Raw genomic sequence first — 15,776 nt, forward strand, 5'->3', positions numbered from 1 at the left:
TTCACACTTAATAAAATGCATACTAATGTATATAATAAGTGAAGACTTTTATGCATAGTGTTAAAACTAAAAAAAAACTGCATTGACCATTTAATACTCATAAATGAGCACTCGGACACCAATGAGATTTGCTCATGCTCGAAAGCGACTCGGGGGACTTTAAAATTTGCGCTACTAAAATATACTTTAACGGGCACCAACTGAAAATATTCAAAAACGTGTCAAGACTGATAGGCTGCTGAAGTTTTTCTCCACAAAAAAGTGTGCTTATTCGCTGATTTCTAAATCAAATATTCAAAGTCTTATTATTTTCAATAAAAATGATTATTCTGCTCAGTTTTTGTTCGGGAGGAACGAACGTTAAGAGATCAGTGGGAAATTTTGACAAAATTTTCATTATGACACTTTTCATAAAAGACAAGAAGAATAAGCCAAATATTTTTAAATTATATGTATTTAAATATATTTATATAAAAATGAAGAGGAATAAGATAAATATAGTTTGACAAAATCTTGACAGAGTATTCCTTCATTTAGTGGTAAATCAAGGGATATTTGCCTCTTTTGGTTAGAAACCTTTGAAAACACAGAATGATACGATAATCAGTAATGCTGCATAACGCCGAGACATTTTTGGCATGACATCCCTCAGATGTGTGATTTAGCATACTATGCAAGAGATAACTGGACATTTAAAAAAAGAAATAGATCTTCAGTTGATCTTTAAGCTTCTTTTAACTAAATCTCCAATTATTAACTGATGAAAAGGTACCACTCAGGAGATCTAAATGCAAAACTTATTGAATAATTAACTTTTATCATACATTACATCTGTCAAAATTATAGTGAAACTAACTTATAGTACTTCATCTTAGATTTACAAAATGTAAGTTAATGAAAGATTGAGAAAGAAACTTTGATTGAGAAAGAAACAACTAAAGCTTAACAACTAGTGTTAAATACTAATATTTTTTTACAGATGAACTAAAAAATAAAATCTAATGACGATCTAATAGGACCTGAGAGTATTTCTAGTGGATTGTTAATTATAAAAAATTCCCCAATCAGTCAACCATGGTCCTAAATCTCTGGATCACAGCAATGATAGAGAGCCTTCATTAGCTGTTAATTTATATGCTAGTCATGTTTTTCTTCGTTGTACAACGAGCGGTAAGTTCTCGAGTCGTCTAACTGATGTAAGATGTTATGATGAAGATTGAAAATATAGTGGATGTATCCCGTGAAATAAAACGTTTCACATCGAAATGTTCAAATGAAAAAAAAGGAAGCTCCTTTATTTATTTAATTTAACAAACATTCTCTATTCGTAAAAAGCAAATTTAAAGTTAATTAAATTTTAAATGAAATTCAATTACAAATAAATGATTAATTATTGCTGCGAACTAATCTACAATATCATTTAAATTCTGAGAGCATATGTAAATCAAGTGCAAGTATCAAAATCTATGAATAAATATACACTTGCCTTTTTAGTATTTTTAGTATTTAGTTTCCAAAATAGCGAAATATATTTACTTGCCTTTTTAGTATTATTTATGTATTTTTATAAGTAGTATCTAGTTTCTTTTTGATTTATTTGCATAATTCGTGTCGGGGGAGTTTTTTGTAGGTAAGAGTTTCTAAATTACGTTGGTTTTCTACTCTTAATTGACTTTAATTTTAATTCTAGTCTTTACTTGGTAATTTCTCTAAATTCCACTTGTTTAAATTTCTTTTTAGTAATTCACAACATTGGGTTTTACTTTTGGTTTTGAATTTTCCTTTTACCCTTGCCTACATGGATGACGAAACACGAATTGAATAACTGATGAGTTAGGTTTGGAGGCAACTTCTCCTTGATAGCTCTGTCTCCTGCCTGCTCAACAATCATTCACTTATGCATTTTTATAAATGTTTAGGTTTAAAAAATTTATTGGAATTATATATTTATTCATAGATTTTGATACTTGCACTTCATTTACATAGGCTCTCAGAATTTAAATGATACTGTAGATTAGTTCGTAGCAATAATTAATCATTTATTTGTAATTCAATTTCATTTAAAATTTAATTAACTTTAAATTTGTTTTTTATTAATAGAGAATGTTTGTTAAATTTAAATATATATATATATATATGTGTGTGTGTGTGTGTGTAATATTTTGTCAGATATGACGAATCTCGGCATCAAAGTTGAGGCATGGCTTTATGCAGAGTGGTAAAGAGGATATCCAAAGACGACACAAATTGATTTAGTTTTCAATCGCACATTTTTATTCACACCAATTAGTAGATCATTTTCCTTTTAGATAACCCTCTTTAAATTACATATCCATAGTAGTTTTAACTAAGTATGATTGAATTTAAACTTTATGCGTCATAACTAATTCTAACAAAGGAAGAAAAGATATACAGGGCAGCGAAGAGTCTTGTAGCAGCGGGATTCGGAAGCAATGTGACTGAAAAATGGCGCATACTCAGTATTTATAGTAGCGGCTACGTAATAGGCTAGCGAATTATAGAAGGTACTGGTCTAGGGGGGAAGATCCTAAACTGCTGAAAATTAATTAAAGGTTGCGTGTTTGCGTAGAGCAAAGCCATCGTATTTTTTATATTTTACATATATATATATACTTTTGGTGGTGCTAGTCGCAATAAAAATGAGAGGTGCACAACTAAATGTCATAGCAATCCCATATACAAACATTCAACGCTCTACGGCTAATCTTTTTTGAGTTATGTGAGCTACATACATACATACATACATACGTACAGATGTCACGAAAAAATCCCCTTCGAAACTATTTTAAATTAATTTTACAATGCATTTTCGAAAAAAAGTCTTTTATTGTGTCCGTAATTGCAGACGTCACGCAAAAAATAAATAAATAAATAAAATAGTCCAAATGGATTTGAGAGCGGTCAAAACAGATATTTCTTTTAAAATATGATACCCGAAATTTTTCGCGATTATAATACTTCTGTTACTTCGTACAAGGAAGTCAAAATTATCAAACATACTTGCATATTTTTCATGCAGAATAAAAAAGTTAACGTTTTCTTCATTTATTAAGTGGGATATATTAACCGCAATGAATTATGCTCCAAACTTTTAGCAAGCAGACCATAAATCCTTTAATGACAAATAGTTCTAAATCCTTTGCAATTCGTATTATTTTGGGAGGAAGTTTTTTTTTTATTATAATTTAAGTTAACCGGTTTACTGAACTAAACTTTAATGACACTAGTTAATACATTTCCGCACACTGTACATCCCGAACTTTCAAAACAAATTAACTCGTATTCTTTTCCAATAATGTCCACCATATGAGGCTTTGAAGCAAAATGAACTTGCGTTTTCGAAAAAAAAAAAAAAAAAAAAAAAAAAGGGGGGTGTTACGTAAGAATTCATTGTTTTAGCTTTTTAGCTGGGTATGACAATTAACAAAACTTTGGATAATAACAGTGATTAAAGGATAACCTTTATTCGTTTTTTCGCCTGCTATTGTCAGTATGCACCAGTAAACTATGAAAACCGTTTACGTGAACAGAAGACCTTTTTAAGGTTAAAAACAAACAGGTCATTTAAAAGACTACCTGGAATCCTAAATTGCTCCAAGAAGGTTCTAATGATAGGTTGGTCTGAAAGTACTTCATTATTTATGACGACTTGTTATAATTTATGGGAAGAATTTCTTGGTACTTTTAATCAATAAGCATGAATGATCGCTGGTGGTCATAGCATATTAATCTATTGCTTTCTTTTGAAGGAAAGCTACCTTCCTGGAGACATTCTTTTAAACATTTGCTTCATATATAATTACTAACTCCACGTCTCATTTTCAGGATTTATATAAACTGGCCATTATTTAACACACAGAGCTATGAAAGTGAGTTTGTCTCTATATTTTTAGCTGCAAATGTTTGCAGTTCAAATATCACGCAGTGTGATGCGTAGAAATTTATAGATTTATAGAAAGAGCTATACAAATGCTATTAGCTATATTTACATTATTTATTTAGTATAAATTCTAATTTTATTCTAGGATTTCCTTAAGAATTTTGTAATCCTCATGTAGAAGTTTAGTGGGCAAGATTTAAGAGAAAAATACCTAATACACACGATATGAATGGAACTATTATCCTTATTTATTACAGCTTTAGTGTACTTTGTTAGTTGTTAGTACTTAGGTACACATTTGGATAACGTGAATGAAAAAAGAATACCTAATGTAAAGCAAGATTTATTTTTAATGTTAGAAATATTCTTAGTAAACGCTTTCTAAAATTTTTGACAGTTTGTGCGAAATCTATGTATTCCAAAGCTAAATTCTGGTTCCGTGACTAACCGTCAGGCGACTTTCGCCATGTCTTAGCCTGTTGTGGTTGTGACTTAACTCACTTGTCTGATAGTAACATCAGAACAAGCTCACCAAATTCATCGTGGCAAGGAGTGTAAAAGAGATTGCGCTTGCCGTTGGCAAGAGCCTTGAGAACCATAGAGGTGACTGTACGACTTCATATCTTAGCCTTTCAGCGAAAATAACTCCGAACTCAAAAAGGAAGTTAAAATAAACCTTTTTATCAGAATTTCAACTTAACAACGTACACACGCTTGTACAATTAATAGAACAATGTCACGGCTTCTTGAGGAATCTAAGAGAATATGAAAGTCAAATGACACTCAAGCAGCGAGTTTCATTTGACTTTCATATTCTCTTAGATTCCTCAAGTTCCCAACCTTTTGACTAACGCGTACCATCTAAACAAAAATTGAAAAACTTTAGTCCCCCACTGAATTTTACAGTGATTATTTTTCAGTTTTTCGGCAGAAATATAAAACAAATATATATTGCTATTTGCACAACTCTAGTGTAGAATTGGGTGCCCCTTCGATCAGCGACAATTTTTTGTAAACTTTTGGCTATGAAATCTCATTTCTGGTTACCATGATAGTTTAACTTCGTTTTAGACTCCTGATTTTTTAAAAATAAAAATAGATTGATGTGTACATGGACAAATTTAAAGCAGTGCGCAATGCCTAGTTTGTGCAATTCTGGGAATTTTTTTTAGTGAAAACAGATCGATGTGTACATGCACACAGAGTTTATACAATTCTTTGACTACTTATTTTGGTTTTATGTAGCGGCCATCTTGAAATTATGTCTTCCTGGCGTCAAAAAAGAATTGCCAAAAAACAAGGGGCACCCAATTGTAAACTTTTACCCTTATTGGCTATTTGTATTAAACATACACGCAAAAAAAATTATTGGATTAAAAGTTGGTTACCATTTTAAATATCAAAATTTAAGTTATAATACTTTAATTCTAAAATTTAGTGTGAAATTTGGATCTATTTAAGAGGGATCAATTTTTTTATGTCTGATCTCATATCACTTAGCTTTAACCGTAAATTAGGATCCACTTTCAGTTTGGTTCTATATTTATTTTCAAATATAACATGGAAGAAAATCCTTGTTCACACAAATAGGTTATGCTAAAATGCAGTAAAGACTTAATAGCTTTATTTAAGATGCCTTAAATTCTTTTTTTTTTTCGGTTCAGCCAAAAGTTAGCAAGTGTGTTATTAATGAAATCTTTAATATTAGAGTTCGTTCATAGGAAATTTCTATCAATTTTCCTTTTCCCTCACGAGACAAAATTTCAGGTACATTTGAACAAAATGGATTTCTAATCCATCTTTTTCATAATCCTCGGGAAAATACATGTTGAAATTATTTATTAATGAAGAATAATGATTTTTAATGTCGGATGCTAATTCTTTTATTTTCAAATTAGTTTCGATTAAAAAACTTTCTAAAAGTGGTAAAAAGCTTAGAATATTATCCAATTCTTTGATTATGAGCTCGAGGTTTTTTATCATTGCATTTATGTTATCTCTAATGATAAACAAACTAGAACTTCGTTCTTGTAATCCTAAATTTAATTCATTTAACTTTCCAAAAATATCAGTTATATATACTACACGCTCCGAACATAATTCTCTAAATAAATAATTTTGTAATTCAAATTTTGAATCACAAAGTAAAATTTGAATTTTTGATTGAAGTTCAGAAAGACTATTTAAATTTTGGCAATTCGTTTATCTTCTTCAAAACGTATATAAACTCATAGTTGAATAAAAATTCATAATATCAGTACTTTCATCCAATTTCAATGCGAAATATTCACTGTGTTTATTTTTTGAATAAGTGTCTATTTTATGGAAATTGCGATTTCATGAATTTGTCGACTTACTGTATCATTTGGTAACGAAATATTAATAAGTTCATTCGCCGCTTTTTTGTTGAATAATGTTAAAACGATAACTTTAGTTGCTGGTATTATAAAGTTTTCTCCAATAGTGTGAACCTGTCCAATCTTGGCAATTCTTATTAGGCTCACTAGGTAACTAGTTTCCAAAGCTTTCCCACTTGAAATAACAAAACCTCTCATTAGTTGTTTATTATTTTTGAACTCCGATAATTTCCTCTTAAAATATACAGGTTAAGGGTACAGTTCATCTCCATTTCAAGTAAACCCAAATGATAAAATAACTTTCATTATATTTTCTATAAACAATTTTCCCTTTCTTTTCAATATTCTTAGTGCTAGTAGATTATCCTGGATGAATCACCTGTGCATCATCACTTTTCCGCTTAGTCAACTCTAGCCATTTTTCCATTTTGAAAAATGTAGGTTTGTTTTATTATTTTTTCCCAAATATTTAAATGCACAATGTATTACGAGTTCTTCAGAAACAAACGGTGATGTTCTCAAATCCCGTAGAAAAGTAAGGAATACAAAGCAACAAGAAGATAAAATACTCGTACCTGCTGTTAGAGGCAGCAAATCGACGTAAAAAAAAATTATTCCAATTGAAAATAGAGCAATATGAGCTCGGAAATAATGGCGATATAAATTCTAGACATGCTAATAAATCGATCAACTCTTAGAATCACTTATAACTTAAAAGCATCACTTATAACAAATTTTGTTATGTCTGTGGCTTAACGGATATTTGTGAAAGGGAAACGGATTATTTTGTTTAAGTCTATGAGCGGCTACTGACCTTGAACGAAGCTCAGATTTCATAAATTTACGAGTGTTAGAAAAAAAAACTTATACAGGATGTTGGGGTATTTAATTTTCAAAATTAATAATTAAAAATATTTTGTTTCTTTCCGTATCACCTATTTTTTATTGCGTACCACCGGTTGAGAACCTCTGAGTTAAAGTATAAATCTATATATATGACAAACTCCTGAAATAAGCTTTGGTTCAGACAATATAATCATGCGCGTAAAAAAGTGCTAGCAAAGGCATTCAAATAAATGCAAGAGATAGGCGTAAATACTCTAGAGAAAGTAAGCGATAGCTGCCAAAAATTCTTACTTTCAAGAAATCTGTTCTTACATGCCTTAACTATTTTGTACCCTGGCGATAAAAGTATAGTCGACAGTAAAGATAAAATTATTCAGATAATAGGCCAATAAACATAAAACCCTACAAGTTATGATGTAAGGTTTAATAATACAGCATTTTTATGTTAATTGTATTCTTCAGTCAACCTTCTTCAGAATGTATGTTATGTGGAATTTAAATAGCGAGCGAATACGTAATTTAGAAAGAGAGTTTGGTCAACGTACCAAGAAAGCACTTTATTCGTGAGCCGCCCCTCTTTATTGAACAGGTTTTGGTAAGTGCTTACTTGACTTTATAAGCGTTTATCTTAGAAGCTGCAAGTAGTTGAAGCCGGATTGTGTAGATATTAAATCTATTTGTGTATTGTACAACTTTAAGCCTTTATATTTCCCAATACCCCCAAAACAGCGATGAGAAAATAAATATAATATTAAGGAACCTCTAGCTTCGTTTTATCTTTTGTCGGTGCTCCTAACAGCTCTAAAATTCAATTTAAAATGAGAAAACGGTTAAATTCTAAAAAGCACCAGAATGTTAAATGTTTTAATAGTCAATTAAGTTTCTCAAATGATACAAACGTTCGTCAAATTATGTTACAATGCATATATGGTCCAATCGTCTTAACAAGTATTGCTGCTACGCGCAATATAAGGTTTTAAATTTTTCCTGCAAGCGCTTAGCATACTGAACGATTAATAAACAACGAACTCATTTCTTAATACAGTCGTGTACAAAATTAAGAGAATTTGCAAATGATGCCTATTTTTTACGAAACGTATTGAACCAAAGGTACTAATCATGCTACCAAAGAACTAAGCGTATACTCACACGTAATTCAATACACGTCGATTACGAAAGTATACACGTGTGTGTCTATGGAGTTGTGATTGTGGAGGATATTAAAGCACAAGCATTTTTCGGCGATTCATGTATAAGGTATTTCTCCCGCCATCATAGCGTGCCTTCGTGGTGTAGTAGTTCTGCACGCTGGGCCGGTATTACAGAGGTCCGTGGTTCGATTCCCGGAGAAGGCATTTGCTAATTTTTCATCACTCCTGCTTTAAAAAAAATCATAATGTCTCTACACATTTGCATGTATTCCTTCACGACATTTGCCCCATTTCTCGCAAGAGTTGGGTAAATTTTAGAAGCTACCACAAGTAGGCACAGCCCGACCCACCTAACCAAACAAATTGGTCTTATGATCAGAACAGGCCAATTGTCAGGTAAAATGAGCAACCACGGACGTATGGATCACGGAATGAGATGGATAATTGTCTCGCAAGTGCAAGTAGTTGCAGACTTCAATGCAGCGCCCAGTGTCGACCGCAATTTGTATAAACAGATTCAGGATCTAGTAGATACATATCGAGGAGACCTGATCTAAGTCGACCTAGAACCACAACGACGAATGAGAATAGTTATTTGGCACTTTCACCGATATTTTAATAAATAAATCGAAATATTCCCTGTTACAAGAAAAATTTGCAAAAACTACAAATTATGAGGTTTCAGTATTGGAAATAACAATGCATCAAAACGCACATGTTGTATATCGTAACAGTATTAATAAAAACATGTAAAATTTATGTGAAACCGTTATATTTTAAACTGCGTTTTGACGTAGTTTCACCACTTAAACGGGAAAGAGCATTTTAAGTTTTGCGTAACTACGTCAATTAAGTACAACAATCTATTTCAACATCTCAGCCCGACTATCTAACTAAAACGTGTATTCCTTGAGAAAGGCTATCCTAAACTTCAATTTCTCTTTGTTTATAAAATTACTGGCTATTCCAAAAAACTGAAGAGCCCGCGCTCACATGTGATATTTCACTGTAAAGTGCACAATTTCAAAGTGAAATAGCTCCATGAGAGAAGAAATGATAATAATTAGAAGTTATTATCATTTCTTCTCTCATGGAGCTATTTCACTTTGAAATTGTGCACTTTACAGTGAAATATCACATGTGAGCGCGGGCTCTTCAGTTTTTCCCGTTTTCTGACCAACACTTGAGAGAAATCAAGCATCAGTCAGTGCTAATAATGTACAAACTGTCATCGCATTTAAGAGCTTAATTATTTTGGTATTATTCACCTGTTGTTGTAGTATGTAAACGTATGGAAAGATTCACAACAGATCAACATAATAAATCTAACGGAAATATTCATTTCGTTTATCATACAATAAACCTCCCAGCTATTGCTGTAGAAAACGCCCAGTTGCGTCTCCCTAGTTCGAGAATGAGGTTCAAAATCAGTATCCAGAACCAGGAAAATAAAGCTTACTCAGTGGCGCTACATTTACTTAGTGATTAGGCATCGACTGTTTTATCAATTTAAATTTCAAACTAATATTCTGGTTGAGTTTTGCATATCACTGTAATATTAATCTCATATACCACATTTTAAGTATATTACAGGTGAAGACATTGTACATTATAATAAGCAATTTATTATAATGTACAATGCATATCTATTTTCAAGCATATTCTGAAGCATATATCTTTCAAATTATTCAGGAATAATATTTGTTTTTTACAATCAGACACACAAGGGATATCTACTATTCTAATGATGCTAATTATCGTATAATTTTCTGCTACCCCTACGTAAAATAACCTTTAATGTTCCTCGAAAGATATTCCAAAGGGAAGGGAAACAAAACACTTCGACAAGAGGAACATACGTTCACAGTTAAAAATGAAGTTTTTTTCTTACTTCTTACTTCTCTACTAAGAACTAATTCAGTATTGCTACTGATATTTTTTAAATACTGTGTATCAGAATTTCGCTACCTAATAAAACATACTTATCGAAGTAAATTCTTTTACTGTGATAATATAATCTGATATCTTATTTTCCATTAATTTTCCTTTAGCAGAGCACTGAAATTTCAGAAAATATAAGTACGGATAATTTTACTTGAAACTTCAGAAGCGAATATCTTAGATTAAATTGTTATGCCTTGTCAAGTTAACAAGAATACATCTTATTTCATTCTTTACGTTTATTCTTAAGCTTGTCACTTAGGCGACAGGGGCTTTTCCCTCATTATTTTTCTACTTTTTTCTAAATTACGAGATATATCGTATTAAGTGCATTTATAGAATTAAAACACTCACTGTGATTTCTGAAGGAAAACATTTTCATTTTTACTTTCGCGACAAGGCCAATAGCACATGATGTCGTGCAGACTTCGTCAACTCTTACCTTTTGTATTAGAAGTGATTTATAACATCATTGTATTCCAAGGTACTTTGTCAGAGAGTTGCCGGGTTCGTTAAAATTGAGAAGTCATTTCTCTTTCAATCACATTCTTTTTAAGTCTTTTGTTTTCACTGAAGTCTCGTTTGGGCTTAATTTTTCCTATATTTGTAATTTCCGAGCCATTGTACTGTATAACCTTCTATCCTTTAATCTTCCAAAAACCTCTACTTTCAAAACGTATAAGGCAGGAATTGCATAAAATGTAAAAAATATTCTTATCTGAACAGTTTATACTTTTTCAGAAATTATTATATATCATAATGGGCATGCGCGCGCGTGTGTGTGTGTGTATGCATGCATGCGTGTAAGATAAAAATTCAATTACAGACACCACTTTATTAACTTTAGGTAATTTTTCTTCGTCAAAATACTTGCTTTCAGAACTTAAGCTCTCCTCCCCGTGTTTGCATTCTACATATATTCAAAATGTAATCCATTTAAAATTCCTCAGGTAATTTAATTTCATTGACTAATTTCGAACTACAATACGCAGTTGGAAGATACATCCAGAAAATTTCCCAATTCGTTTTTTTTAATTTCTGATTAACAAATTTCGAGTCCATTTAAGTTTACAAAATCCGAGATTAGTTACAGAATGCAGGACATTTTCTGAACAGAATTACAGAATGCAGGACATTTTCCTGAACATTCCTTGTAGCGGGACTGCTCGCGCAATCTTGGATATCCGGTGACTTTAATATATAGCAAAGATGTTTGCAAATGGTTATAAATATTGTATTTATCTACTACTATTACTACTAGTAAGTATTTGGAATTTTGGGTATTTTCGTTTGCTTTCTCAAAGTTTTAATGAAATACGTAATTACAAAAATCTTCAAGGTAATTATGAAACAAAAGATTATATAAAGTTTATTTTTATTTTGCTGACAGTTAGACATGTTCTGTCCTTCCTTATTTCTTCAAAATTCGTTTCTTCAGGAAATGCAATGTATATAATTAAAGTTATGAAGATCAGGAAGTTAACAAGAGCACGACGTACTGCGATGCTTGCTTGCGGAGTTCTGTTTGATTCAGACTCAATATTGTTATTATTAGAAGCTAAGCTTAAAGACCACGGTTTTGGGAGTATTATAATTAGAGTAAGCAATTCGTTAAGAAGATAAAATTAACTCAAAAAAAGAAAGCCTTCTAAACCATAAATTTCCTCTTATCAGGTAGTTTCATTTTAGAAGTATTTGCTTTTACCTCAGACTTCTAACTGTTTTATTTTAAAGTTATTCTGTTTGCAATTTAATGAATGAATGTAAATATTCTTGAATTTTATCTCTTGCAGTGTGTTCAAATTAGCTGTTGCCGACCGTGATAACTTAGCAAAGGGTGTTTTAAGAAGTGACATTTTACAATATTATTTATATATGAATTAGAAGAGTCATATTTTGATAAAACTGGTCTATCACACGTATCTGATAACAAATTTGAAAACATATATTTTTTAATCTGTTATTTAAAGAGATATTTTCCTAGAGATAAATATAGCCGTTTATTATCTGCAGCACCTGCGGGTAAAGGAAAGTGCATAAGAGAGTTTGACAATGTTACTTAAAAAAAAAAAAAAAAAAAGAAAGGAAGGAAGGAAGAAAATGAAGAATCCGTAGGGCTCAACCCTTCGCCCTAGACAGGTGAGATGAGCCCTAAAGAAAAATGAAGCCGCCTCATAAGGCAACAGTTCTCTAAGTCAGCAGCCCTCCGCCTTTCCTTTTGTGGCCTTCCCTTGTTATTTCTTTTCCGCCGGTTGAAGAATGTATTAGACACACAAGAATGGCCTCTCGGAATGTTACCGTCCTCTGGAACTGGCAGAATGATCGAAGTTCATAGTGGCGTACTGAGCAGTTGCAAAACGCGCATATGGCTGACGATGACCTTTTTTCGATGTCGAAACAAACATTTCATAATAGCTCTTTTGTATTTATTAATTGTAAAGGGTCAGCATAAAAATACTCCGCAAGTAAGATTACAAATAGTACTTTAATATGTTTCAGTAGCATATTCTGAGAACGGATATTCTTATTAAATGGATAAATGATTAACATTTTGAAACGGATTGTTCGAAAGAAAGACTTGAACTTTCGATTCTAAGCATCGTTACCTCTGTTATCACTATTTTAAATTTCTAAACTTGTCAAGATCCACAAATATTATAGAATGACATGTAAACTAAACAAATGGATAGATTTATTGTAACATTATTAGTTTCTGCAATAACAGCTGTTTAATTTAACAGCTGCTTGATAGTATAGGTGAAAATTCACATAACTCATACTCCAGGGGAGTTTCCAAAATGTCTCAACGAAGATACAGCAAATGTGATAAAATTTTAGTAAATTTAATTATCAATACACTATACTAAAACTGATGTATTATTAACATAAAATTAAAGTTTCTGAGGACTGAATTCCGTTTCTGTGATTGCACAGTATCTTGAGAAGTTTTTCTTTTCCCATCTATAATTATTTGAGTATAAAACCATCACAAATTTTGATGATTTGAGAAAAGTCGTAGCTAATTTAATATTCGTTCAGCTTCTGGACTGAAAGCACAGTGTTTCCTACTTTATTTCACAATATGTTTTTAAAACTCACATAAAACATCTTCTAAATAAATATTTATTTTGTATTAGTTAGTGTTACTCAAACTTCTATGAATGTTTAGTTCTCATTTATTCAACAATCTTATTGTTTGGATGTCTTTTTCTCTATAGTATAGCATGTCTTATTTCGTATTTAAAACATTTCAAGTGTTTCATCTCTTTTTAACTTTTAAAGTAATTAGTAGGTCTTGCAAGATCTAACCCTTATAATTTCGATGTAAATTCATTAAGGAATTACATGTGAATATTTCAGTGAGATTGTAGATGTTACATTACCAAAATGGCTTGATTTAATTATTTTAAATTTCAAATAGGATTTCACTATTTGAAATTATAAGGTAACAAAATACTGGCAAGAAACAGTTATGCTTAAGAGCTTATTCTCGAAATATAATTTCAACAGCTGGTGTACCAAACAAATGCTGCTGGTTTGTAAATTCTGATATCTTTTTAATGTATACTTTGTTTGAAATGAAAATCTAATTCTGAGGAATTCTTTCAAAAGTAACTTAATTTGATAAGCAGGTTTTTTTAAAAAGTTAACAAATTAAATTTTCAATCATAACATTTAATTGTTTAAAACTTAGAAACCTGAAATTTAAAAGCTAAAGCGTTATTTTTTTTTTGCTCAAATTTAATTCACCTCAATAAATACTTTAATTTTAAAGCCTGAATATAAGCATTATTTTTTATTATTTTAGCATCAAAATATTTATTTCCAGAATCATAACATCATAAATCCTAAACAGTACATTGTTGCCCTACTAAACAACCATAGGTTATTTCATAGAAAAAAATCTATGCTTAATGTTAACCGAGCAAGTTCGTTGGCATATGCTGAACAGTATAGCTTCTAAAATTTGCTACTTTGAGAATTAAATGAGTGATTGAAGGGGATGATACGATTCGCTTGACCCATTTATGTTCATTACCAGAGACATTTATCTCAAAAACTAACTGCATTACTCAGAAGGCGAAACTCAATAGAAAGCTTCTGTTACATTTCAGAAAAATTTTGCTTGGATTTTTCGTGCGTAATATCACATTAGTTTAACTCTAAGCTAAAATAAAATTTTGATTCATTCTTCAAATCTTATTTAGAGTTTGAAAAATTCTAACATCAATGTAATATTGTCCTTTCATTCCTTTTTTAAGCGTAAGAAGCTTAATGTGTCCGTAAATAGGGCCTATGTTGGAATCTGAATCTAGAATAAAGCCTGAAGAGGTTTATTGATATCGGGTCACCTACATAATAAAATTTCATTGTTATCTAATGAACGCAAATTTTTGTTAAACCTTTAGTATTTGCTTACAACAATTAAATATTCAATTCCACTTACCAGCATGCAGATCCGGATGATGTTGAGAAGTGGCAGAAGCTAAGCCTAACAAGACCTAAAAAGAAAAATATCATCATAACGGTGTCAACAACCAACACAATAAAATATTTCTTTTGAACATGTAAGTATTTACAAATTTGAATTCTCTGCGAAATAATCCAGGACGTAATGATTGTATTTAATCGTTCATATGGATATCGTGATAAAGTGTACCTGGAATGCACATAAAAAGCAATTAAACCACTCATTTTGCTAAAATCGTTCAGATTAACCTCATTTTACAAACTGAAACAATAAAGCAGAAAGGTGGGCAAGTATTTTTTGAGCTGATGTTCTTCTAGTGCAAATCTGACATATGTATTAGTAGCAAAGCCCTCCTATCTGCTTACGCAAAACGGCAAAGGAGCAACTACGTGCTTTGCACATGTAAGCGAAAGAGTAGTACGTTCCGGTTGACTTATTTGACTCTTTTATGACAAATTTCTATTTATATCGAAAGTTGAAAGTATATGTTATCCGAATTTGCAAACAGGAAAACAACTTTTCTTTTTGCGAGGTTTAAAAATTATTTTTTGTGTCATAGCATTCCTTATGCGCACATTTGCAGCTTTGATTTACTTTACATTGAAATAGAAGAAATTATTAAAGAAATAAAGCAAAAAAACACAATGGTCATCTGGGTAATAATTTGTACTTAAATGACCTTGTTCAGGGACAGCTCCCTTGTTTCGCCTATTGTCACCACATCCTGAATATCGCCATTTTTGGATGTTCAAGGCTTTGAATACATCCGGTTGCGATTGGTTTGTTACCTTCTAATGGCTACTGTATAATTCGGAGAATCAAAGGTTTGTTACTAAGGGTCTACTCTTTGTGAGGCTCCAACGGGACGTCAAGTATGTGTAATATTATAACTGTACTGCAATACCGAAGAAATGGCGTAAAGATGTTCTGAATTATTCAGAAATTCTTCGGTCAAGGTTTTCTTATCGGGAAAATTCGAGAATTTCTTACAGCAAATAATACTTTTCCTCGACTAAAAGGTACTGTTTTAAGAAAGAAAAAAAGATAAACTTTTACAAGAAGTAAGAATCGTACATTTGTAGTATGAATAAAATAAAAATTTGGATTGT

At 31.4% G+C, this 15,776-nt stretch overlaps 1 protein-coding gene across 1 annotated transcript in view; it reads right to left on the bottom strand.

Annotated features, from left to right (window-relative positions):
- Positions 1 to 15,776, bottom strand: part of LOC118189710 (cuticlin-1-like) — a 128,557-nt gene that overhangs the window by 74,073 nt on the left and 38,708 nt on the right. The window contains exon 3 of the mRNA XM_035360369.2: positions 14,644 to 14,698. Coding sequence (XP_035216260.1) covers positions 14,644 to 14,698 — 55 coding nt within the window. The remainder of the gene's footprint in view (positions 1 to 14,643; positions 14,699 to 15,776) is intronic.

This window comes from Stegodyphus dumicola, chromosome X1 (genome assembly GCF_044657685.1).
Source record: "Stegodyphus dumicola isolate Sdum_Otavi_A_Nest chromosome X1, ASM4465768v1".
Classification (NCBI taxonomy): domain Eukaryota; kingdom Metazoa; phylum Arthropoda; class Arachnida; order Araneae; family Eresidae; genus Stegodyphus; species Stegodyphus dumicola.